This window comes from Lepisma saccharinum, chromosome 25, assembly GCF_977018435.1.
Source record: "Lepisma saccharinum chromosome 25, izLepSacc3.1, whole genome shotgun sequence".
Classification (NCBI taxonomy): domain Eukaryota; kingdom Metazoa; phylum Arthropoda; class Insecta; order Zygentoma; family Lepismatidae; genus Lepisma; species Lepisma saccharinum.
The window spans coordinates 2,982,097-3,006,701 of NC_139253.1; the positions used below are offsets into that span (position 1 = coordinate 2,982,097).

The 24,605-nt window shown below is 35.9% G+C and overlaps 1 protein-coding gene across 2 annotated transcripts; it reads right to left on the reverse strand.

Annotated features, from left to right (window-relative positions):
• Positions 1 to 3,328: 3,328 nt before the first annotated feature.
• Positions 3,329 to 24,396, reverse strand: LOC145978686 (serine protease inhibitor dipetalogastin-like). Of its 2 annotated transcripts, XM_083111464.1 has the most exons (9): positions 24,169 to 24,396; positions 22,927 to 23,085; positions 20,525 to 20,680; positions 16,974 to 17,117; positions 12,601 to 12,765; positions 11,758 to 11,931; positions 7,025 to 7,174; positions 5,626 to 5,811; positions 3,329 to 3,471 (listed from the first exon to the last, which is right to left on the reverse strand). In XM_083111464.1, the coding sequence occupies exons 1-9, from the start codon at positions 24,200 to 24,202 to the stop codon at positions 3,359 to 3,361; spliced, it is 1,281 nt and encodes a 426-aa protein (XP_082967590.1). In that variant the 5' UTR covers positions 24,203 to 24,396; the 3' UTR covers positions 3,329 to 3,358. The 2 variants fall into 2 exon arrangements, with proteins under 2 accessions (XP_082967590.1, XP_082967591.1); XM_083111465.1 differs by lacking the exon at positions 5,626 to 5,811.
• Positions 24,397 to 24,605: the final 209 nt, after the last annotated feature.

Genomic DNA, 24,605 nt, shown 5'->3' on the forward strand with positions numbered 1-24,605 from the left:
GTGACATTTCATGCTTCAAATATGCAAGAATTGTTTCTTGTGACGTGGAGCGATCTTTCTCACAATATAAGATGCTTTTTAGAGATAATCGTCACAGATTTACAATGGAGAATTTGGAAAAACTATGGTGATTCACTGCAACTCTTCCAAAAAATAGCTCGCTAAGAGGTAATCATTTAGAAACTAATTTCAGGTGTTTAAAATGCATGTTATAGTTTGTTTTTTTACCAAATGTTTTTATTTTTGTCACATATTTTCCTGTTTTTATCACATATTTTCAACATTTATGACACATAAAAAATAAATATTTTTGAGTTTTTTAGCACATAAAGTTCCGTTCCCTACTGATCACATCACCCCCACTCACGACCGGATCAAGAAAGTGTGGGGCATTACCCCCATACCCCCTATATGCCTTCATAGCTTGGTGCTAAGCACAGGGGAGTACTTTACCTTTCTTTTTTTTGTATGTGTGGTGAGAGGCGGTAATGTAAGGTTGAAATAGAGAAAACATCTGCTTGTACCCTTAATTTTTTGGAAAGTTTGCCTTGAAAACTGGGAATCCTACATGAATTATATCATGGTCCTACAGTGGCCACCCTGCATAGGTATTAAGATTTCAATTTATCCATTCTGTAAATCAGCAATAATCTAGATTATCTGGACATTTGAATATTCAAACTGTCTGAATGTCCAATCTTTTTGCTTTTTAACTGCAGTTTAGTAGAAGAAAATCAACGAGGAAAATAATTTTTCCAGTCTTTTAAACTAGAGTTATAAAACCCAAAGATTACACACACACACCTGCCGACTGTAAGCATACATAGAGAAAGAAATCCAATGTGTGATTATTTGGATGATGAATTCAGATTTTTTAGGTCTTCAGGTGTAATATCTGGATTTTTCCATCCCTGATTAACATTAGAACAGCAGGAGGGGTAAAAAAAATGACCCCTACCTTCACCGTTTCTTTAATAACTATCCCATTTTTCTTATTTTTTCCTCTATTTTTTTTTTACTTTTCATAATTGTTGGTCCTTTTTAAGATGGTATATTGCAATTTGACCCCAGTAAATTTTCATTTATGCATGCAGCAATATCAGCGTTATGTTGCGGTTCCTGTGTCATCCTGTCTGTAGCATGTTCCCACTTGTTACAATTAACATGTCGTGTAGGTAGTCTTCTTGGACCAGGAAGGACTTCTCTGAACATGTCCCATCAAGTAGCAGTTTCTCGTGGTGAAATGTTGCATATTCTGGCGTATTCAGTTATTTTATACATAAATATAATGTATCGATCAAAATGTATCACAAATCACCTAAACACTTAAATTGTAATACATATAGTACAGAAAATTATATAAATTAAAAATATGTTCTCATTCTAAAATAATTAGAATTTTAAAATGCATTTCCTACAAGGGCTCAAAATTACCCCTTTCTGCTGTTCTAGGGGGTATCAAATCCTTCGTCATCCCAGTGTTAAAGAATAAAACCATAATAGATAAAAAGTAGGTTTCTTTCAAAAAGAAAGTAGTTCATTGGCTGTAAATTGTTTTGTTATTTCCAGCATGACATTATTTCCATATATTATATGTTATCAAAAATAGTTCTGCTATATGAAATAGCATACAATAGAAGATAGAAAAGTACATTTTGCCAGTTTTACACTGACATTTTCAAAGAATAAAGTAGAAAGAGTAAAAAAGTGTGGGTGTATGCTAATTAAAGAACACTTCAGATGTCAGTATAGGGTGTCTATCAATCTGGAAAAGTCTGAGAAATGTACTGGAAAAATTAATGTTTTTTATTATAAAATCTCATAATACAGAATGCAGTCTCTAGCAACAGTGGCTAAATTTGCTACAGAGGAGAATATTTTTACACTGGGTTTGGAGTACTTTGAAAGCTTTCTTCTTAATTCCAAAGGGTTTAGTCAATTTAATTTTTTATTTGTGTAACAATGAGAAATAAAGTTTTGTACAAATAGAGAAGATATGTTTTATATTTTTTGTGGGTACAAATTGGTGTGATTCTAAAGTGTGAATGTTAGATAAGTATAGTGACCTTTTTACTAGGGATGTGCCGAAGCCGATTACAGATGTATGAAAATCGGCAGAAATTGACACATCGGCATCGGCAAAAATCCGATATTTAAACCGGTACAGATTATACTAGAGTTTTACCTTCTAATAAGTTTTATATTTTAGTTTTGTAAGATTTATTGAAAATTTGGTTATGATTCATCATTATTGTAGAGTTTTTGTAATAAAATCATTGCAAACTCTCATTCAGTGGATCAACCTAACTATAAATCGGAAATAAAACAGTACATTGCTGAACCAGGATCTGCTGTTGTATTGGAAATTAAAAAATGAGTATTCAAACCTGAAGCAAGTGCTGAGAAAATACTTGGGTATACCTGCTGCATCAGGATTCAGTGATTGAGTGTTCAATGTTGCTGAACAGATTTGCGATAAGAGAAGAAGTAGGTTACTTCCTGAAGTGCTTCCAAATCTCGTGTTTCTGAAGTTGAATCTGGCAGAACAGGATTTCATTTTGCATTTCAAATAACTGCTTGTGTAGTAATGTTAAATCTCTTGAGAATCCATGTTCTTCTTAAAGGTTCACATAACATTTTGTAGATGCAAATGTACATTCGCATCTCTTGAGAATATATATGTATATACATATGATATACAATGGAAATAGCAAATTAATTTTTGTCATGCTGAAAATAACATCCCATTTCTGTTTAATAATCTTATGTATCGGAATCGGTTACAAAAATTATTGGTGAGTACATCGGCATCGGCAAATTTTCAGCTTCGTCACATCCCTACTTTTTACACTCACGTTAATGTCCATTTATTGCCTTAAATGATATGGTCTGAAAATTTGGTTTTGTCTGTAAAAGACAGGGATTTTTGTTTTCATGAAATTGTAGAAATATTGAAAATGATTTAATTTATTTATTTAAAATAAAAATAAAAAGAATTTGATCGTGCCTCTGCAAAAACAGGATAACAGCTGGCTTAGTAGGCAACAAACTGTTGCAATTATCTAGACAAATGAAAACAAATCACATGAAGATTCCCATCTTCCTCTGAAAGGAATTTGAAGCGGATGTATTCAGATTTGTAATATTGTAGTTTTTATTAAGGAGAGGAAATTAAAAAAAATACTTCACTTGTGTCAGTCCAAGGTCCAACCCTTGGGACTGCTCGTAGTATCAGAGTATGTTGTGTGTGTGTGTTTGCATAACTTAAGAAATTCATTACTTTTCCCTTCAAAGAAAACTATTTGTAATAATTTTTAAGCATGTAATTTTATAGTATCACTTCAGATTATATATGTCGTCATACAATAATGTTATTATTATTAGTAACTTCATTCCATTCAATATTATTCTTCGTTGCCTGCAACTGATCATAAAATTGGAAGCAAGGGCCTTTGTGCTTGATTCTGAGACCTGCAAATAGAAAGTTTACAATGTTAGATAATGAATATTTGGTAGTTGTAAGTTTTACAAACTGGCAGTGGAACTAAAACAGAGTCGATACCAAACAATATATATTTTATAAAGGATGTTCCAACTCCCCTCACTCCTGAAAATTGTGGCATATTTGATTAAGGCAAGTTCAGGAATCAAACTCAGCAGCTCATTTTCAAATACTCAAAGTTTTATAAACACACAACAGAGGACAATGCTGAGAAAACCCCTTAGAACAGTCCACATAGAATTTTTAAAAGATTGGAATTCCTGAAACTTGTGCAAAACAGGTTTTATTCTTGCAACCACAGCCCACCTGGAACACTTCCCAGGTCAGATTTAAAATTCCCTTAAGATTGTCACATCTTCAAAGTTTTAAGAACACTTAACTGATTACTTACTGTGTCCTTTGTGCAGGATGACTATTCCATTCTGCTCCTATATACATACATCAGTAGGTTAGGTGGATCTGATTTGTTGCTTTTATCAGTATAATTAAACTCCTACATGTGAATGATAGAACTTTTTTTCCCAAACTTCCATGTTCATTTCTAGTATTGTGGTTAGGCATTGCTTATCCTTGAAAACTTGTAAAGATTGGAAATTAGACTAGAATATTTCTAATAAATTTTAATCTATCGTAATTCCATTGCAACTGTGCCAGATCTAAAACATAGATGTATGAATTAAGAATATTTAAATGTCTTACTAGTTAATCACGAAAACAACTCTTATCACACAATGTTGGTACAAAGTTGTGCATTTTCCAGGATATTTAGACTGAAAGTGTTCCAGGTGGTCATTCAGAATTTTCCATCTGGAGTGGGTGTAAGATTGGATTTTAGGGTGTGTACAAGCATATTTAGCACCAAACAAATTTATATATATATATTTTTTTTTTTGGTTGAAAACTTGTAGGGGAGAAATTCTTGGAAAATTTGTGGGCAGTTACGAAGGCATTGGGTGTGTGTTGATAAATCACTGAAGTACCCCACTTTGTTTTGCAAACAGTAATGTATCCAGGCTCCAGAATAGTATCAGATACACAGCCAAGTAAAGGTAAATCTCCCCACGCACGTTGCATCTTGCCATGAAGGAGGAGGTTGGGCCCCACACTTTCTCCATCTCTGCGATTTTTTTGAGGTCAGCACCTTGCTCCAGCTGCCTTGGCTCCTAGGTACCCATTTAATTGATGGTGCCACTCAGAGCCACTTGGTGGGTCTGTCATGTGGCAGCCAGATGCCCCATCAACTATATCACACCGGCTCCATCTAATGTAGTGTTGGTGATTAAGTTCATTCGAGTATTGATTCATCCCTTGTATTTGCATAAAATTATAGCTCCCATGTAGCTGAGTGGTTAGCACTATCACTTTCAGTGTAATCGTAGGGGCATGCATATTTCATTTTTGACAAAAATATAAAATGTGAACTGATACACCCTAATGTTCATTTTTTATGTTCCTTAAAGGTGTGAGGTGCATTTTCCAATCATGTTATGTCACGAAATCATGCAAGATAAACTCTTAATAGAACGTTTTATAGTTTATTTACAGACACGATGCTTTCTGAAGTCTGAATTATCCTGTAAGTTATGTAAATCGTAGGAAATTGATTAATTCTGCTGTAAATATTTGTGAAGCAAAAATGGGGACTCCTTTTCACAGGAATAAACTTAATACTCTAAAATCACGTAAATATGCTATTGGAAGGGAAATGTTTATTTTGTGTAATAAGCATAGTTATTAAAATCAAATTTATTTTTTGTCACCATTTTAACACCGCATGTACCACTTTTGATCCCGAAATGTGCCTAGTTTTTGTACCAAAATCTTGATATTTTGTTTACCATAAATATGTGGCCCAAGTATTCGGTCAAAGATTTGATTCCCAGTGGGAGCTCTATAATTTTTGTGTTGGTCCAGTGCAGCAGTTGGTACAGTGATTGGGTGAAAGCTGTGGTAGTGGACTTGATCCTGAAAGCCATTAAACAGTGACTACAACTTGATGTCCTGACATTACCCAAGGATAAGCCGTTTGCCTGACCTTACCCCTCAAAAGCCTATTGCATCATAGAGGTCACTTTATTTGTATATAATTAAGGTTTGGCTGTTCCGATAAGCATGTGTCTTACCTGAATGATGCTTATCCTTAAGTGCACAGAAGAAGCCAGCAATTCCATTGTATGTAATATTATCTGTACCGCAAAGAGGTCGGAAGGAGTAGAGCAGCCTCAGATTATTCACTTGATTCAGTAACTTACATGGGTTACGTATACAGTATTCCAGGGCTTTTCGTAGGAATATTGTGCTATCTGTCACTAGAAAAAAAAGCTACAATATTTATTTATCACTCATAGATCTACTGTAGATTTATTGATTTAAGTTGTTTTACGTCACTTTTTGCTAATTGTGATAAAGATCCAGTGAAAAAGATTAGAAAGAAATATAAGCTGAATCAGGACTCGAACCCAAGTCTGTCACATCCTTTACAATATTTTCTTAGCTTTCGTATTAAACTAAACTAAATCCTTTTGCATAACCAATGTTAGAAGACATAAGTGAGTTACTAAAATCAGTGTAGCAAAGCTGAAATTCAGGTGCGACAACCTAACCAACAGCACCCAGCCAGCAGCAATATAACAAAATGGATTGCCTTCCCTTACCACTAGACAATATCCAGCCACCTAGCAAAGACCCTGAAACAGTATGACATCAAACTCGCTCACAAAGCAGTGAACAAAATTGCCAGTGTCCTAAGCAAACACAAGAGATCTTTCCTTTCACCGCTTGACAACCCGGGAGTATATGATGCCCAGTGTGAGTGCAACTCGCATTACATTGGCAGATCCATCAACGAACGAATACAACAGCACTTATCTCATGAAAAAAAATCCCAACCCACTACCAGACTAGCAAAGCACCTCAAGTTGAACCAACACAGGATCCAAAAAGTTTCAGTTAGGCATACAGCGCACACACTGATTGACACAAAAATCAAAGAGACGCACGCAATTATGCACTTTCCGCACGATCTGAATATCTACAGTGGTCAGGCACATCATGTTTGGCTCCTGCTTTTGCAACAACTCGAACCTATCACACGCAGCAGACGAACTGGCTACACCAGCACCCCTAGCAGTAAGCGAGGAAACAACAGGAACCGGAAGTCAACCCAACAGTGAAGCATTGAGTTTCCCAAGTGGATGATGGCAGAGGCCATCGAAATTAATAGAACATTTACAAGTAAGTTTCGTGGAAATCATTTTAGTAACTCACTTACCTCTTCTAATTATCAACCACGTTTTTTATTCCCCCTAACATGAATAAGAAAAATATTTTTAAAAGTGCATAAGGTTCTCTTTCCAAAATATGATATTTTGGCAGTTTGGTGATTCCTGCACTAGAGTTGATGTGAATGGGGAATGTTTAAGCTGTGTTGCTTGTGACTTTGGTGTAAAAACTTTCGTGTAAACATGTAGGTGTGAATTCTATAGTATTGCAAGACACTAAGAACTGATTGTGGTTACTTACAGCCATATTTTGATAATGCACATTGGTACTGCTGCCACGAGTTGTAGGTCTTTCCGTCCTCCCCACAAAATGTTCCGTCCCCATTTATTGGTTTGTCACAAAGATTGTCAGCAAGGCGTCCACAAAAAGTAGGACTTACCTTACGCAAATCTGGAAGAAAAGAAAAAAAATTTCACTACCTACTATCTATAAATCCCACATTATTTTTACATTTTGCCATTGTACAATCACTCCCATGTTTGATTCCTGAAAAAAACCTTCAGTGCTGAACAAGGCACAGTGGCGTACCCAAGGGGGGTTGGTGTGGGTTATAACCCCCCCCCTCTTTTGGCCCAGTATTCCTAAAAAAGAAAACGTCAAGGGTAGAAAAAGATGGCAAAATGAGAGCTGACTACCAGAAAAAGTGTACATATCCCCTCCCTTTCGAAAGTCCTGGGCACGCCACTGACAAGGCAGTCTATATTTCATTAAATAAAAAACCTTACCAACGTTACGTTTCAACCCTCTATCAGGACGGTTAAATGTTTTTTACTTGGTCAATATATGTAGTGTTTTTTCCTGTCATGGAAACAAGGCTACCGTTTGATTCCCACTGGGAACTCCAGAATATCAATGTTGACCCAGGGGAGCCACTTGAAAGCAATGGTAACTAACTCTTGCCTCAAAAGCCAGGAAACAAAGCAATGAGATTTGATGGGCTGACCACACCCCACCCACTGAGAAGTCTCTTGATGGACCTTGGTCCTCAGAAGGCTGTTAGTGCCTCCCTGATGGCATAGTGATAACATAATTGCCTTGTAATCAAGTGGTTTTGGGTTTGATACCTGAGGAGGCTCATTACACTGTGGTTCGTATCCCACTTTAAACTGTAGATCCTGCCCTAATTATCCTATTTGTGCATAAAGTGGACTTAAGAACAATTCAAAAGGTTGTTATGCCATGAAGTTTTAATTTTATGAGGCATGTTTCAAAGATAAGAGCCGATTGGTTATATAAAGTGATTGATAACAGTAGCCAAATTGTGCAAGCAGTTCATTGGGCACATAGGGGCCATACATTCACCGGCCTCCCTAATAGATACCCTGGTGGAGTCACATAGTGTTTCGGATCCCACTTTAAATTGTAGGTCCAGTCCCGATTAGCCTTACTGTGCATAAAGTGGACTTAAGAACATAACCTCAATCAATCGAAAATCACCAGTCTGGCTGCTGTTTTCCTTTGTGTTGCAGTTAATAATGGTTGATTGATGATTTATTTTACTTTGCTTTTCTACCACTTTTGGCTAATCTTAAAGATGAGGATGAATGGTCATAAGAGGGAAGGATAAAGGGATGATCACAACATACATGGACCATAGGTGTAGCTACGGGGTGTGCCTAGGCACACCCTAATGGGCTGCTTTATCAAAGAGAATTAAAGACAGATATTTCAATAAGAGAGAAAATAAGCAGCAGTTTCTAAGGAGTTGAAAATGTCATTACTTGGTACAAACGTGTGCATTATTGCTGATGAAACGGGTGTCTATAGATTTTCGATTTTTTGATGTCATTGGAGAAAGAAGATATTTACTGCATTCTACTCTGTACTGCAGTGCTTTTCTTCTGTACCTGTCACAAGCTGCACGTGTGAGAGAGCTTTCTCCAAGCTTACCCAAGTTAAAACTAAATTAAGAGCAACTCAGAAGCAGGATAGATTGGAAGCCCTGCTCTTGCTATTTGTGGAACAGGAAAAAGCTTAATCTATTGATGTAGATGAAGTTATTGATGAGTTTAAGAGCATTGTACCTTTTGACAGACGTCTCTTGTTATAGATGACGTGTATTTTGATGTATTTGTTTGTAACATTTATGAACATTGTGTGTGTGTGTGTAATATCTATGCAATTTGATTTTTTTCTACTAGCTACATATATTCAGAAATTTTCAACACTGTCATTTAGTGAATTTATATTCCTTTACAAACATCGGTGCAGTTAAAGAGCCAAGTGATTGTATTGCAAAATATGCTACACTCTGTAAAAAAAAATTAGCATCACTGTATTCTTATTACGGATGTTGCCAATTTTGAGTTTTGCATGCATGCATCTTTCCTGCTCAACTTGAAATCAATTGATTGAAGCATTGGTCTGGTATCACTGCGTAGTGTGGTGTTATTCTTTTGTTGATTTAGTGTTTGGAGTGTCCGCTAGAGGGTGTTGCAATCAGTTACTGCTGCAAGGCTTTGTAATCAATTGTCAGGAATCTGTAAAACGATTGTTAGTAGTGCAACTTGTGACGTGTTTTATGTTGCAAACTACATGTTCATTATTGACAGTTTGGATACGTTATCATATTTGTGAAGTGTTTTGGTGGTGTGTAGTGTATTTGAGCGTGTTTTCTCGAAAAAAAAAAAAATGGGCAGAAAGTGTGACATTTCACCACGTAAGCAAGGAATGGTTCTTGCTTTGCATATGGATGGTCATTCTCAGAGAGAAATTGGTCGACAACTTCAAATGCATCAATCCACAGTTAGCCGTGCCTGCAAAAGCAACAAGAACATGGAAAATCATCACTGAGAAGTCATTGTGGCAGAAAGAAAAAGACATCACCTCGACTGGATCGTATGATAAAGGACATAGCACTGAAGAACAGAGGAATGAGTTCACGCTAAATTGCACATAAACTTCAAAACGAGGTGGGAGTTAATCTTACTCATGCTACTGTAGTATCCCGACTAAAGAAACAGGGTGTTTCTAAACACGTCCCACGAAAAAAAAACAGACTAACTGATGTACATGCAAAAGCTAGACGTGAGTTTGTCACACGTTATGGTGCATGGAATGATACAGATTGGGAACATGTGATATTTTCTGATGAAAAACGATTTAAATTGCTGGGGAATGACAGCTCAGTTAAACTGTGGATGCGGAAGGGAGAAGAACTTGCAAAATCTTGTATTTTAGAAACTCAAAAGTTTTGTGGCAGTGTTATGATTCGGGCATGTTTCTCTGCAAAAGGGATTGGCAGGATGCATATTTGCACAGGGACCGTTAAGGCTGATCAATATCTGGAAATCCTGAATCTGAAAGATCTACAAACTGCAGGAGATCATTTTTCTGGACAGAATTTGGACTACTTTATTTTTCAAGACAATAATAAAACCTGTCACCATGTTCAGGTGGTGAATAACTGATTTCATGATATGAATATTGAAAGACTTCGGTGGTCGCCCAACTCTCCAGACATAAATCCTATAGAAAGCGTGTGGGCTATGATGTGTAAAAAACTTGGTAATCAGACATACAGGTCAAAAGAGGAACTTATGGCAGCAATTGTACATGTTTGGAATGAAATTGAGGTGGAATATTGTCAAAATCTCATTCACAGCATGCCTCGAAGGTTGGAAGCACTTAGGAAGGCCAGGGGTGCCCACACTAAGTACTAGTCAATGTATTTACTTACTATCATTACAAATTGACATATCATGATGCATTTAAAACCTTTGTTCAATCTTTTTACTTGGAAAAATTGTCTTTGTGCGAAAAGTTCCACAAGCTATATTTGCAATAATTTTGTTATTAGTTCTGTAAAGTGCATTATGTACGTAACTATGACTTAAATAATAAAAATATATTGTACAGATATAGTGGTTTATATAATTGTTAGGAAAACAAATCGACAAGTTGAATTAAATCAATAAAACAACTGATAATTCAAGAGCGAAATGCTGACGACCAAAAATAATGAAGTGATGCTATTTTTTTTTTTACAGAGTGTATTAAAAAGGTACAAGACCTCATTTTTTTCTTTGTGCACACCCAAATAAAGTTCTAGCTACACCTATGACATGGACACACACTTCATTTCAGTTCCCGTCAATTTCATTGATGTATTACGTATAACTTTCAATGATTGCAGAAATATCAGTTGCAACTGTAGAAAACTAATAAAGTAATTGCAAGTGGTGCATGTCTAAACATCTACAGCTCTTCATAATTTTCCATTAATGCTGAACTTTGTATAGATGTTGATTTGCATATACGTCCGCTCAAAGAAAGTTCCAAAAGATCAGTTTTCCCTGTAACAACCATATGTCAAGTCCACAAGGAGTTCAATAAATCATCCTCTCAAACCTTTTCCACCAATAGCGTCCATCCAATAAATGACAGTATTTGTCAAGTCCACGTGGAGTAAATGAGATGTTGCAAATTCAGTTTCCTTAGATATTTTTCAACGTGAGGTTACGGTTGCGTTTTCTTTGTCAGGTTGTTTAATTGTGTTATGCTATTTTTTTTATTTTTTATTTTTGTACAATATAAAGACCTTGGTAGTATAACATCGCAGTGAATGAATGGATGTCTAAAAACTTCAGGCAAAAGTGACAACAGCGATTTTCCGAAAAGCAGGTGGTGGTTTCGAACCAGATATGTGTCCTGTTGGCTTCCTCTGGGGTTGTGTCAAAGATACCGAACTGGGTTGCTTGCAAAACTAGCACTATAACTGGAGACTATTGCTTATAAATTACAAGATAGGTAACCTTGTTTTCCTAGTTATGGGTGATACCGCTAAATATAGTGAAAATACAATTTCCCACATCATTCTGCCATTGACATCATTCATGGACTAGATAGTTGCTTTGTGTTCAGAATTTTGTAATGACACAAGAATGCTGGTCCACGTTGCAGAGTGGTCTCAAGAAAGCAAATGGTCCCTGATAGAATTTTCAAATATTCTTTATTTTTGAACAGAAAATTACCTGACACTTGTGCAGCACACAGGAAACTATATACACTTTCATAATCTCGATGATTTGAAGCACATACAGGGTTAGTTCCTCCATATGTGTCTGAGAATTCACAAATTTCTGCTGTGGACATTAGACTTTCAACTTCTTCAACTGTACAGTCTCCCTCATGTAGAACATCTATATCTAAAAAAAAGAAAATATGTAAGGACCAATACTTTGCTCCAAAAATTCATTTATTTACTTGTTTATTAATACATATTACAGTATATTTTAATATCAAGCTATTATGCAAAACCAATTATTTCAACATTATTACAATGGCAATGATATTTTAGGAAAAAAAAATATTATATATAGCATAAGTTACATTTCTAATTATTTAGAATTTAAGTGATTATATCATACATAAGTATGTAGGAAAAGTAAATTTTTCCTTCATGTATTGTATTGTGCCATGAACTTGCATATTGGATATTTAAAGTAGGGTGCTGGTGTTGTGTTGTCCAAGTGTGTTTGTGTGTACTGTTCCTTCGTCCATCATCCTAATTAGCCAAAAGTAGCAGAAAAGTCACATAACCCAGTTCAATCAAACAATCTATGAGCTCCACTCTCTGATCATCCTTAGGCCCTCTCCCCAGGTACTGCTGGGTGAGCAGTGATATTGTTGGGAAAATTTCCACAATATACAACATGATCCAGGTGTGATCCCACACTGAAACACGATTTTCAAATAAGTTACAACTCAATTTTTTTTTGTAATTTGAAATGAGTTAACCCATATTCCTAGGTACATTCATATACATATATACAAAGCAAAGCATTTTAATAAAAGAAAATTGTCCCATATCTTACCTACTCCTCGTCTTCTCATACATCTAATCATGTTGAGTCCTCTATACGTTCTTCCATCTGTGGCACAGTACACGGGAACCTCAAACACGGCTTCCTTTTGTACTTTACCTTTACAAGGCCCATCAGTCACATTAAAGCAGTTATCATCTTCAGATATCTGATATTCTAAATGAACAAATGCATATCAGTTTATTGATTTAAAAAATAAATAACTTCATTACATGTAATGTTAGTCTGTAACAGGATGTCTACTGAGAAGGAATTATTGTAGTAATATACAGGGTGAGCATAAAGTCTTTCCCTGATTACAAACTTTTATTGCTAAAGAACTATGCTAGATACAGATATGCAGTTTGTTGGAAATGGTATCTTAACTCATAATGTTTTGTTATCAGTACTCTTCACTACACTTCGACATTTGCTCTCTTTGTTGCCCTTAGAACGTCTAGGTGATACCCAATTTCTCTCCATGTCTTTGCCAACATCTCTTCCGTCACCGTCTCTATAGCATCCCGTATTCGTGTCTGAATAGTTTGCATATCGGGAACTGGTGAACTAAACACTGTGTCTGTAACGTAACCCCATAAAAAAAAGTCAAGAGGGGTTATGTCCGGCGAATGTGGTGGCCATGATATGGGACTGTCTCTACCGATCCATCTGTCTGGAAAGGTGTCGTGCAAGAACTGGCAAACAGTTAACTCCCAGTGTGGTGGTTGAAACACTACCCATGGTTGAAATTCCTGTAACTGAGGCGCAATGTAAAAAAATCATAATCAGGGAAAGACTTTATGCTCACCCTGTACTATCTAAGTAGTAGAGTGGAATCCCAATTTTAAGTACAAAATTTTCCATTTTCCTGCATTAAACATTCAATCTTGATAGTCCCAATGAAACAAAATGTTATAAATTTTTCCTCGATTTTACATTTTCCTGCAATTTAAGATTTTTTTCAGTTTGATCCCCTGAAAAACGTAAAATCAAGGTTCCACTGTATTTACCAGTTTATATGTGATATAAAAGTTTCTGTCCTAATAAAATGTTCTTAACTTTCATGTACACAAAATACAAGGAAGTAAAACTATGGCTGAGCCGATACCACTTTGAACAAATACTCCCACCAATACCCACCGATACCGATACTTCTATAATTCAAATTTCAATAACTAGCCTTTGTTATTACACATATATGAGTATATATAAAAGTGTGTGTGTGTGTGTGTGTGTTTAGTATTATTACATTTTGCAGATATGTAATTATGAGAAGGTAAATAAATTAACCCACCAAATGATGCATCTCAACAGTGACAATTGATCAGATGTTTCAAATATTAGAGAAATATTATGAGAAGCTAAGAGAGAGGCAATCGTGTAACCCCCCCCCCCCCCCAAATGTTGAAAAATAAGATCATGCCTCTCCAATCTCCTCTAAAACACTCTTTCCAAACTAACATTAAATCATCCGTGGACACAAGAATAATTGGAGATTTACCAGCCCCGGACACAACTAACAGTGAAGTTGTAATGTGAAACCAATCTCGTCCCTTTTTTGTCCTTGAACAAAGATGATAATAATTAGTAAACGAAATGTAAGGGGAGAATGAAAACTTCCAGTCTCTTGCTTCTATATCAAGCGATTGACTTCAGTACATTGATATTCCAACGTGACTTTGCTTTCGACATATACATTCTTTCGGCAAATGATTTCTAAACAAATAAATGCATAGTTCTATCGCTTGGCGTGGAAGGAAATCCAAACCCATCACTACACTTTCCAGAAAGTAACTGCCATCAACTCTAGTTCAAAGAAAATTATTCCCTTGCCGCTTTCCCTGTGCTGCCGAAACATGCCTGATGAAACCCAGTTATCCATGTCGGAACAAATAAAAGTCTAAAGTTGGAAAGGAATTTCCAGCAGTATGCTATGTGCCATGTCTGAGACACGTCCACCACTTAGATGGGCGATGACTGTTTTCACTGCTGGAGGTTTCTCAAGAGAGAGATATCCACAATCAGTGGTGGCTGGCAGCTAGTATGATGGGTAGTGCCAACGTGATCAAGAAATCGAAAAATTTTTGCTAGCATATGTCATAGAAGTCTAATGAAGAGGTAATTTTAATGGAGCTTTGTTTACTAAAATTGCAGACAAAAATTCAGAGTTCCTAAGATTGGTTTATTTTACTTCACATCTGTACTACTTTTGGCTAATCGCGAAGATAAGGATGAGTGAACACTCACAAAGAACACCGATGCCCAGGCCGAGATTCGAACCCGCAATCCCTGGCGTCGAAGCATGCATGCTGTGTGGAGGTCGGCCAGAGTTTCTAAGCAATAAATGGGACTATTAAAATTTCGACGCCTGTCACCTTTACCATTTTTTTTAATATTTTTAAGTAGAATTGATGTTTAAATCTGGGGTGGGACAGCCAAGTTGTTTAACTTTTAATTTAATATCCCATAGTACCTTGGAAAACGGTGTATGTAATAATGTTCTAATCTGACTCATCTTTACTAACTACCCTTCCTTTCACACACCATCGGACACTTTCACTTCACTAAAAAAAAAAACACTGAACAATTAGACACACCGAGTCGATCATGGTATTCTCGCCTTACTTTGTTTATAATTTGCAACCCCAGCATGGCAGACGGTACATCAACAATCGTTGTTACTAACAACTGAAATATGATTATCTGCTAAATGAACTGTAGATCTACAATTTTTAGAATTCAATGCAACAAGTTGAATTATATCTCCAAGTGAAATTCTTATACTGATAGATTTCCTGTGTGATTTTTTACAAATATTAAAGTAAAAAATCCCCTGGTGATGCGAATTCCCTTTGATATTTAGGCAATTCTTTTGTACAGAAAATGTCTTCAATATTGTCAACGTCAGTTGTAACACTATGGATCTTTAGACGTATCTATCTAAATGGTTATATAAATTTGGGGAAGATAGTACGTTCGTTCTTGCCAAGTATGCAGGAAAGTATCTTTCTCGCGAATTACTTCTCCAACGAGTATTACAAATCGGTCAGCATTAGTCACTTCTCTGTGAAGTTTGCAACTATGTCAACACAATGCGAAAGCTCTCACGTCATGCCAGCCGAAAAGAGGCACGGCTGGTTGTCTTATGGCTACCACAGGGCTACCACCTCCTCGCTCGTTAACTGCGGAGACTTTTTCATGCCTCTGCGCACAGGCCAGACTATGTTGGCCCAGAGCAAGTGAGAGAACAGCTGGGGATGTGCTGCAGGAATTGAGATGGCCGTAAGCTCGAATGCTTATGAGATTCGAATCTTCTCGTTTGTAAATGTATTAATTTAACTATATTTTGGCAAAGCAAGTGTTTTTTTTCTTTCTCTGAGGGTAGAGCTATGACATGGCGGCTTTCCCCTTAGAGCTGCCGCTGTCCACAATATGTCAGGTGCCTCGTTGCCTACCGGGACCTCATTGGAATTATTGTTAGACGAGACCACATCTGTATGAACAAAGCCTGATAGACTTCGAAGGAACTCCTATGGGGATAATTTCACGTTACCCTTGATTTGCAACATACTTGACCGCGAGTCTTGTCTGTGTATGGATCTTTGTCATGTACCTGCTCACAGATTACAAATAGGTTCACGGAACTTGAGTCCATGTTCAATTAGCAAATGCACAAATACGTATTTTTTATTTTCCTTCAAAGCCAAAGGTAAGTTGGAAAAGGTGAACAAACCGTTGTAAAGAAACAAATGTTGGTTTTGGCCGTGCTTCTAGTGACTCAAAAATAATGGTATTGGTGGAAAAATATCAACTAATATCGGTATTGGTATCGGCTCAGCCCTAGTAAAAACCTAAGATATGGTGTCCTCATGGCATCTAATACTATTAGTACTGTATGCAGAAAATATGTGTTTAAAATGAATGTTGGAAAGAGAGCGATGCAAAAGCTCTTATAATGCTACAGAAAACTTCATGATGGAAAGAATGTGGTCTTTTTAATTAGAATATAAGTCAAAATACTTCATTTCTGATGCAAAACCGTGCCACTGCCCTTAGACTGCTTTATGTGGGTAATATAGTTTCGTAAAGCATATGAGCATTCCCCTATTATTTATAGACTAAGGACTGACAATTTACCTTAGGTGTGGATATTAAAGCAGAGATAGAGAGGTCTATTAAATATGTAATGTAGAAAAATAATTTGTGAATTTAAATTGTTTATTAACAAACCCAAACTAATACATATTTTCATAATACAGTGAAACTTGCCTTAAACAGAATTGGAAGGGACCAGGACATTTTCTCGCTAAAGCCAGGTTTTTATTTAATGCAGGTGTTGACTTACCTGCTTGCTTACTACTAGAATATCGTTTTTATTTACTTACTGTACTTTGGATTTTTGAAATTCCAACACATTAGTTGCTCAATGCTTGGAAAAATAACACCCGTACTTGTACAAACTGGTTTATAATAAGCTGTATATTCAGTACATGTTGTATTACACTTCCCACGATTAACCACTTTTAAATCTGAAAGAAAGAGAATTCATTTTTAGTGAAAGTGTGTTTTTAGGTAAATTAAGGTATTGGTAGGCTTAACCAAGTCCAGTCTAATGTTTATTTGTTTAATTTAAGTTTTATGAGTGGAAGATACCATATTTCAAAACTACCGAAGTGACAGTAATATTAAACCCATGGCATAACTCCCATGAGAACCAGTGCCTACCACCGATTGCCAGCCTCAGATCATCTAACCAGTTACGAGGTGACTGTGGACAGCACGATGAACCCCAGACATTGTTGTAGGTTTTCTATGACCAGGTCTCGTACACAATCTCAGGAATGGTTGTTACACTTGACCCGGGAGACTCAAACGTGCATGTGTCCCATAGCTGGAGCGACATTAATATGTGAAAATTCTTATCATTAGCAATTGTTAAAGTTAAATTGATTAAAAACATGATACAACATCACCTTTACCTGTATTTGAATTTATTATCAAGTAGCTCAGCAGTGGCAACTAATGAAGTGACCAATAAAAAGTGCCATATTGTCACTTTGGTGGTGGAGTATGCTGATTGACTAACATTCCTGCCTCCAAAGGATCCTGAGTTTGAGTCCTGATATGATCTTTGTGAGTGTCCTTTCTTAATAATAATCATCATTGTCATAAGCAGCAAAAAGTGACAGAAAAGCAACATAAAATAAGTTTACATACAGTAAACAGTAACAACAATAAGAGGAAAAATAGAAATGAAAGTAGAAAGTACAGTATTCATTGTTGCCATTTCATTGTGTGAAAACATTGAGCAATTGCCTCATGGCCTAAAAGATACGGGTTGATGTTCCTAAAGGGCATGCATGTTTTATTAGAGGATGTTATTTAATCTATTCCACATACAGTAGACCCCTCCAGGGAATGCCGTCTTAAAGTAGCACTGACCATGCAGGCAGAGGGGTTTGCGTGCTTTGTTGAGGCTGAGAGCTATGCCAGCGGTAGATTTTTCTACCAGCAGATATCCTATCCTAATATTCCTACCCAGTTCCAAACAAACAAATGCGAACATCTGCATCTGTGTCCCACATTGTGGAGTGGCAAGTGGTAAGGCCTAAAGATGGCAGCCCCATCATGGCACTCGGGGTCAGAGGGCCAATAACCCACTACCCTTAAATATAGATTATTAAAGAAACCAAACGAGGAAATAGCCGGACGGACAAACTGTTGACGACCTTTGGACTTAAAAAGAAAATGCTGTGGGGTTTTGGAATGTTAGAACAATGTAGGAGAGAAGACCAAGAATGAGTTTGAGAAGAACAATAGAGCAAGAAATATGGGAAGCAGGAAAGACCTGGAACAAGATACAGAAGATTGCTGGAAACAGTCCATTGGCGATGCTTCGTTGAGGCCCTATGCTCCGTAGCCGAGTAACAGGAAATAAGTAAGTCAAGTCACATACAGTAGACTCGCGATTATCCGAGCTAATTGGGACCAGACTACCTCGGATATGGAAAAACTCGGATAATACGGAGATAATGTGCTAATAGATCGTAAATGACGGAACAACACTTAAAACTGTATAGTAATTATTTATTACTAGTAATTAACTAGTAATAAACTACTAGTTAACTACTACTAGTTAACCCGGAGCCTTGGTTAATCGGGACTCGGTTAATCGCGAGTCTACTGTAATTATCATTCATCCTCATCATAACTATCCTAAAGGGCTAGAACATTGATGTTTGGAGCCCCAAATGCATTAGCTTCGATGAATATTTCATCTTTGTTCCAATTGAATCCAATAAGAAAACATCAAAGGCCTAGTCTTGCTTAGTGCTGTCTTTCTCAGTTGATCAACCAAGGTGTGAAGAAACCAGTAAGCTTGTTAACTCAAGTGGACAGTCATTTGTTTTTCTCCTTTCGCTTTCCCCTTTACTTGTGACTCGAGTGGCCCCATGTTGGCATATGTGTAACTTCCCTCCCTTGTTTCATTGTCATAAACTTCAACAATGTTAAATATTACGTCTCTACTTTCAGTGTGTATGGTTTTATTTTTCAAGACGATGCAAACACTTTATTTATTTATTTATTTATTTATTACTAAACACAACAGGCGAATGCCCAATTACAGTGTTCTACATTTCTTATTTATCTTTGCACTCAGTATATCAGATCTTTACCACCATGTACAATATATATAAGATACAGATATAATATATTATAAATTACATAAAATATGGAAATAAAATAAACAAGGATAAATCAAGGATAGAAGTTATTTACATTAAAGAAATATATTAATTATGTGTGTAATAAATTACCTGTAAATAATTGACACACTAGAAAGTACGTACATATATGTAATTGAGTATAAACTACGAAAGAAATATATATTTACAAATATTGCGTTTATGTTTACATTGTTGACATTTATTCTTCCATTCCTTGAATAACATTTTTGAATGTCCCAATAGGCATGTGAAATATGTCTAATTTTGGTTCCCTTTCGGAACATCTGTTGTACAGTTCACACATTCTCCTGATAGGTGATTTATTTATAATGTTCGATCTTCTGTTACTACAGTAAAAGAGGCCCCCTTTGGATCGTGTCTTGGAGATAGGAACACGTATGTGTATTTGTTCTAGAAGATGTTGCACTTGAATATTATTGTTCATGATTTTGTATAAGAAACAGAGCAATTGCATTTTCCTTCTTTTGCTGAGAGAAGGCAGGTTGTGGTGTTTACAGAGGGAAGTGTATGATTCATATCGGGGATATATGCCTGTTTCTTTATAAGTGGCGTACCTTACGAATTTAGACTGCAGCATTTCTATTTTATGCGTGTACTTTTTGTCCTGAGGAGCCCATATTTCTGCTGCATATTCTACTTTGCTTCGGACTAAAGCGTTAAATATTATTTTCATTATTTCTTTGTTCATAAAAGTGAGAATGAAGTATTGAAGATTCCCACACATTTTGTCAATGCAGGGGTAGGGTTACATTGCAAGCAGCTGATTGCATTGCCCATATTCCCTTTGCTCTCTTATGGTTGAAATTCAATGACAGTACTGCAGAGTTTTCCTCTTCTGGTCAAGGTGTAAACTAAACTTCATGATCTGTCTGTCTGAAGATCTTTATTTATTTGCTGCCTCTTATCTCCCTGAAGTCTAAAGTAAAATGATCATAGTTTTATCCCTGGTGTTTTCATATTATGAAGCAATTTTTGCCATGAAATTACACATAATTGCAAAACTACTGCTTTATTTCCTACATTCAAGTGCTGGTTCAAATGTTGGGTAAATTATGTGCAGATCCACACTAGTGAATAAGTGTTTGAGAAACTTTTTTTCAAACAATTTGTTTTGACTTGTGAACAAGTGGTTTAAGAGACCTAAAGTCAGTGTATGAAGATCAAGAAGTAAGTTATAATTACATTACCTATGTTCTTTCTTCTAGCAATGCACTCAACCTCCCAGCGATTTCTGTACAAGAGATTGTCACTTGCACATACAATGGTGTCAACTGTCCTCTTGAAAGTGCAGGGATTTGGTTCAGGTGAATTTTCACACACACCCTCCACTATATCATCATGACCTGGAAATGTCATACTGCAATTAGTATGTTGTTTGAGAAATGCATTTGCTAATAGTATATTGGTTAATCGTTTGATAGAAATTGCAAGATTTATCCAAAACGTTTCCACCCAAAAGGACCTAGGTATTATCATGGATGAAAAACTCATTTTTAATTATCATATTGTAGCTACCACTAAAAAAGCCATGCACCTTCTCGGTCTTCTATACAGATTTAGCGAAATTCAAAATCCATCATCTCTTGCTTTATTCTTTAAATCTTTCATCTCGCCCATCCTTGAATACTGTTCCCCAATTTGGGCAATGGCCTCAAAAACCAATCTCACCAGAATAGATTCTGTTCTCAGTTTCTTTCTTGCAATTGTTCGCCATAGAATACTTTCTTTTCGACATGTATCCAAATCAGACACCATGGTTGCTCTGAATATTCACACTCCATCCTTTCGTCGTGATCTAGCTGACATGAATTTTTTATACAAGATAATAAATGGCAAAATCAGAAAAGATCTCCTAATCAGTAAATTCACACTTAGGGTACCCCAAAAGCAAACGCGCAACCTGCAACTCTACCACAACCCAACCACTAGGCTATCCCTTCTACAACGCTCCTTGTTTTACAGGCTCCCAGAAATCTACAACAAACTTCCCCTGAATGTAGATATTTTCCTTCCAGAACGTAATTTTTGTATATTACTGACCAAGAACATGTAAATCTATCCCATCTTGTTATTGTTTTTATCTTCTGTTATTTTGTATTACTACTTTATGTTGTTTCAGTGTAAAATGGCCAAATAAGACTGTATCTGAAACTCTGAGTAAATAAATAAATAGTAAATTCCAATGGGCTATTAAGAAAAAATAATAATGTATTTGTAAAACATTTATATTGCCATTTGAAAGCATACTGTATACTACCTTTTGAATGGTTAGCATCTTTGTTGAGCTGCTTGTTATAGGGCACCAGGTCTTGTACCCTTCTATATTGCAGACATTTTAGTTTGAACTACATATCTTTGTTTGCAATTGCATTCCAAGCTACATATTAAAGGATCCTTGAAATATTTTATAATAATAATTTTTATTGTTTACTATATCATCATGTGAGAACAAGAGGGATAATGACAAGATGAAATGGACAATCGCAAACAAACAAGGACAGCACACAATACACGTTCTACAGAGTTATACTGGCCGTGAGTCCAGGTGCCAGAGCCTCGTTAGTTTGCAAAATGCAGTCCAGGGTGTACTATGTGGAAGAGAGGTTGTCATTTGGGTATCTTGAGAAAGGGTCACCCCTTTGCAAAGTCTAAATATCTTGGTATTGTGTAATTCTCATTATTTTGGCAACAACACTGTGAGGAAAAATATATTTTGTGATTACGCTTACCTTATGTGGAATAATGAATATTCTAAGGCATAATCTGGTAGATTGACATGATATAGTTGCAAGAATATATTTTCAAATTTACAAATATTGTGAACTGCATTAAAATTGTTTCAGTTTCCAAGTATCAATACCATTGTAATCGGTTAGAGCTGTGGTTCCCAAAGTGTGCACCATGGTGCCCTGGGGTGCCATGGATGGCTTACAGGGACACTACGAAATGTTCCAATATTTTCACAGAAATAATATGATTGTTTCAAATATGTGCTTATTTATTACTTTTTACATGTAAAATGTTTCTGAATTTGAAATATGTGTTTATTTTAACTTAAGGCAAGCAACCAAACCACACTAATTGCAAGTGTTAGATAGGCCTACATTCTGACTTGGGTGCCGCGGAAAAGTCTTGAAACACTAAGGGCACCGTGAAACGTAAAAGTTCTGGAACCCCTGTGTTAGAGTATTTGTAATATAATTAAGCCTTGTTTCCATATTAAGAATACTAAAATTTCTGACCAAGGAAGTTTATTAAGATTTAAAAACACTATACATGTAACGTTTCTACCCTCTATCAGGGTCTCTCTCAGACAAAGAACTAGTCTAAAATGACGAAATACGCAAACAGAAATTATATATACATTCATAGCAGGGTTACTAGCCACACAAAAACACATCATGTTGACAGTCCTTATCTTGGACGATTTCTCTAAAGCAATTAATGCATATGGCCTCTTAGTCAACTGTCACTGTATATAATGTATCATAGTGGATGACTTCAGTTTCTAAAGGGGCAAGGGAGAACTTGTTGCATCATTCTAGCTGATGAAATAAGATTTCAATAATTAAATAATTTTCCTACTTACATAAATTTTGGATATTTCCATAAGTAATACCATAACATTGTAATGCTTTCATATTTTCGAATGTTATGTTTCTTCCTTTGAGAAGGCAAACTGGTTCCCATTTATCATATACTTCGGCTTCTTCACATGTAGGGTGGTTAGTTGTCCGGGCCTGGGAACCTGATGAGGGAGAGAGACAGCAGGATTTTTATTATCGCAGATTACACTATCTTTGTTAGAGATGTACATATTTAGAGTGAGGGTCAAGGGGGTTTGGGCCTCCTCGCTTCCCTGAAAAACTTTCCAATACTAAAATTAAGTAATCGGAATATGCTTGTTTAATATTTCCTGTACAATCAAGGGTTAATTATTTCTGACGAACTTACACGAATGCAAGGATTGGACTGGGATCATAGGGTTTCAATTGATAGTACCAAAAAAGATTTATGCACACTATTGATTATAATAATATGCATAAAATATTAATCATGAACTTAATTTTCATCAACTGGATCTAATCTTCTTCTTTGTAATAATAATAACATTAATTGACATATTTTAATAATTATTATTATGAATAGACCAACAATTTTAAACATTTATTTTACTATTATTATTATTATTATTTCTGAAATACTGGTTTGAGAACCCTTTCCAAAATATATTTGTAGATATGTACCTGAGTTACACCAAAGTTGTTCCAGTTTGTTCTATTCAAAGATGGAATATGTGGTCCTTGAAAATTAGTTCTTATCGGACGGCAGGAGGGCACTTTGTACATATTGTGTATTTGAACTGTGGATTATTATTTGTCAACAATTGATTCAGAAGGAGAAATAAAGGGGGGTTAGTGAATATCAATTTTTAATTTAATCTGTGAAAGACAGTCACCAAAACAAAGCTTTCACATCAGGCCTACGAAGATCAGGTCTGTATCACATGCTTTTTAGTAACTTGCCCAAACATGACTAATTTCAAAATGAAATTTACTTGAATATGTAAAAAAGCTTTTAAGTAAGAATTTACATTTTACGAACAACAGACTTTAGATGCTGAGACCAAGGGACTAAGTTGAACTAGAAATCTTAAACTTGTACCTCGCACAGACTACCGGTATCTAAGAAATTTGCCACACTATAACATCCAGGCTATCAAAATGTGAAAAGGATTATCGTAAATAAACTGCTGTTAAAGAAGATAGAGAATACTGCAATCAAAAATAATAATACATTAAAACCAATCCCCTTTTTCAATTGTACTTACCACAGAAGATGAGGAACAAAATTATTTTTTCCATGCTCAGTGTCGTTTCAATTGTAGGTACTTCTATTTAGAGAGTAAGAAGTTCACCTTATATTAAATACATGTTTGTATGTCGGGCCTTTACAATTGTAAAATAATTAAACATTTTCCTTCCACAAACATTGCCACGTCCACATTATATAATTGTTTTCAATGCAATGATTTTTTAATAGCCATGCCTTGACACTATACACAGTACTAATAATCTTCTTTGCACACCGTATAAAATGTACAAAAAAAAAACAAATTCTTTTTTTTTGTTGTTGTTGTTGTTTCTTTAGTTGTGTGACTATAAAGAGGAAATTCTTTGTTAAAGTAAAGATTAAATCTCATTTCCTGGTCTTGCATGTATTTCCTCTCCAACTGCTAACACAGTGACCATGATCATAATGTGGTAC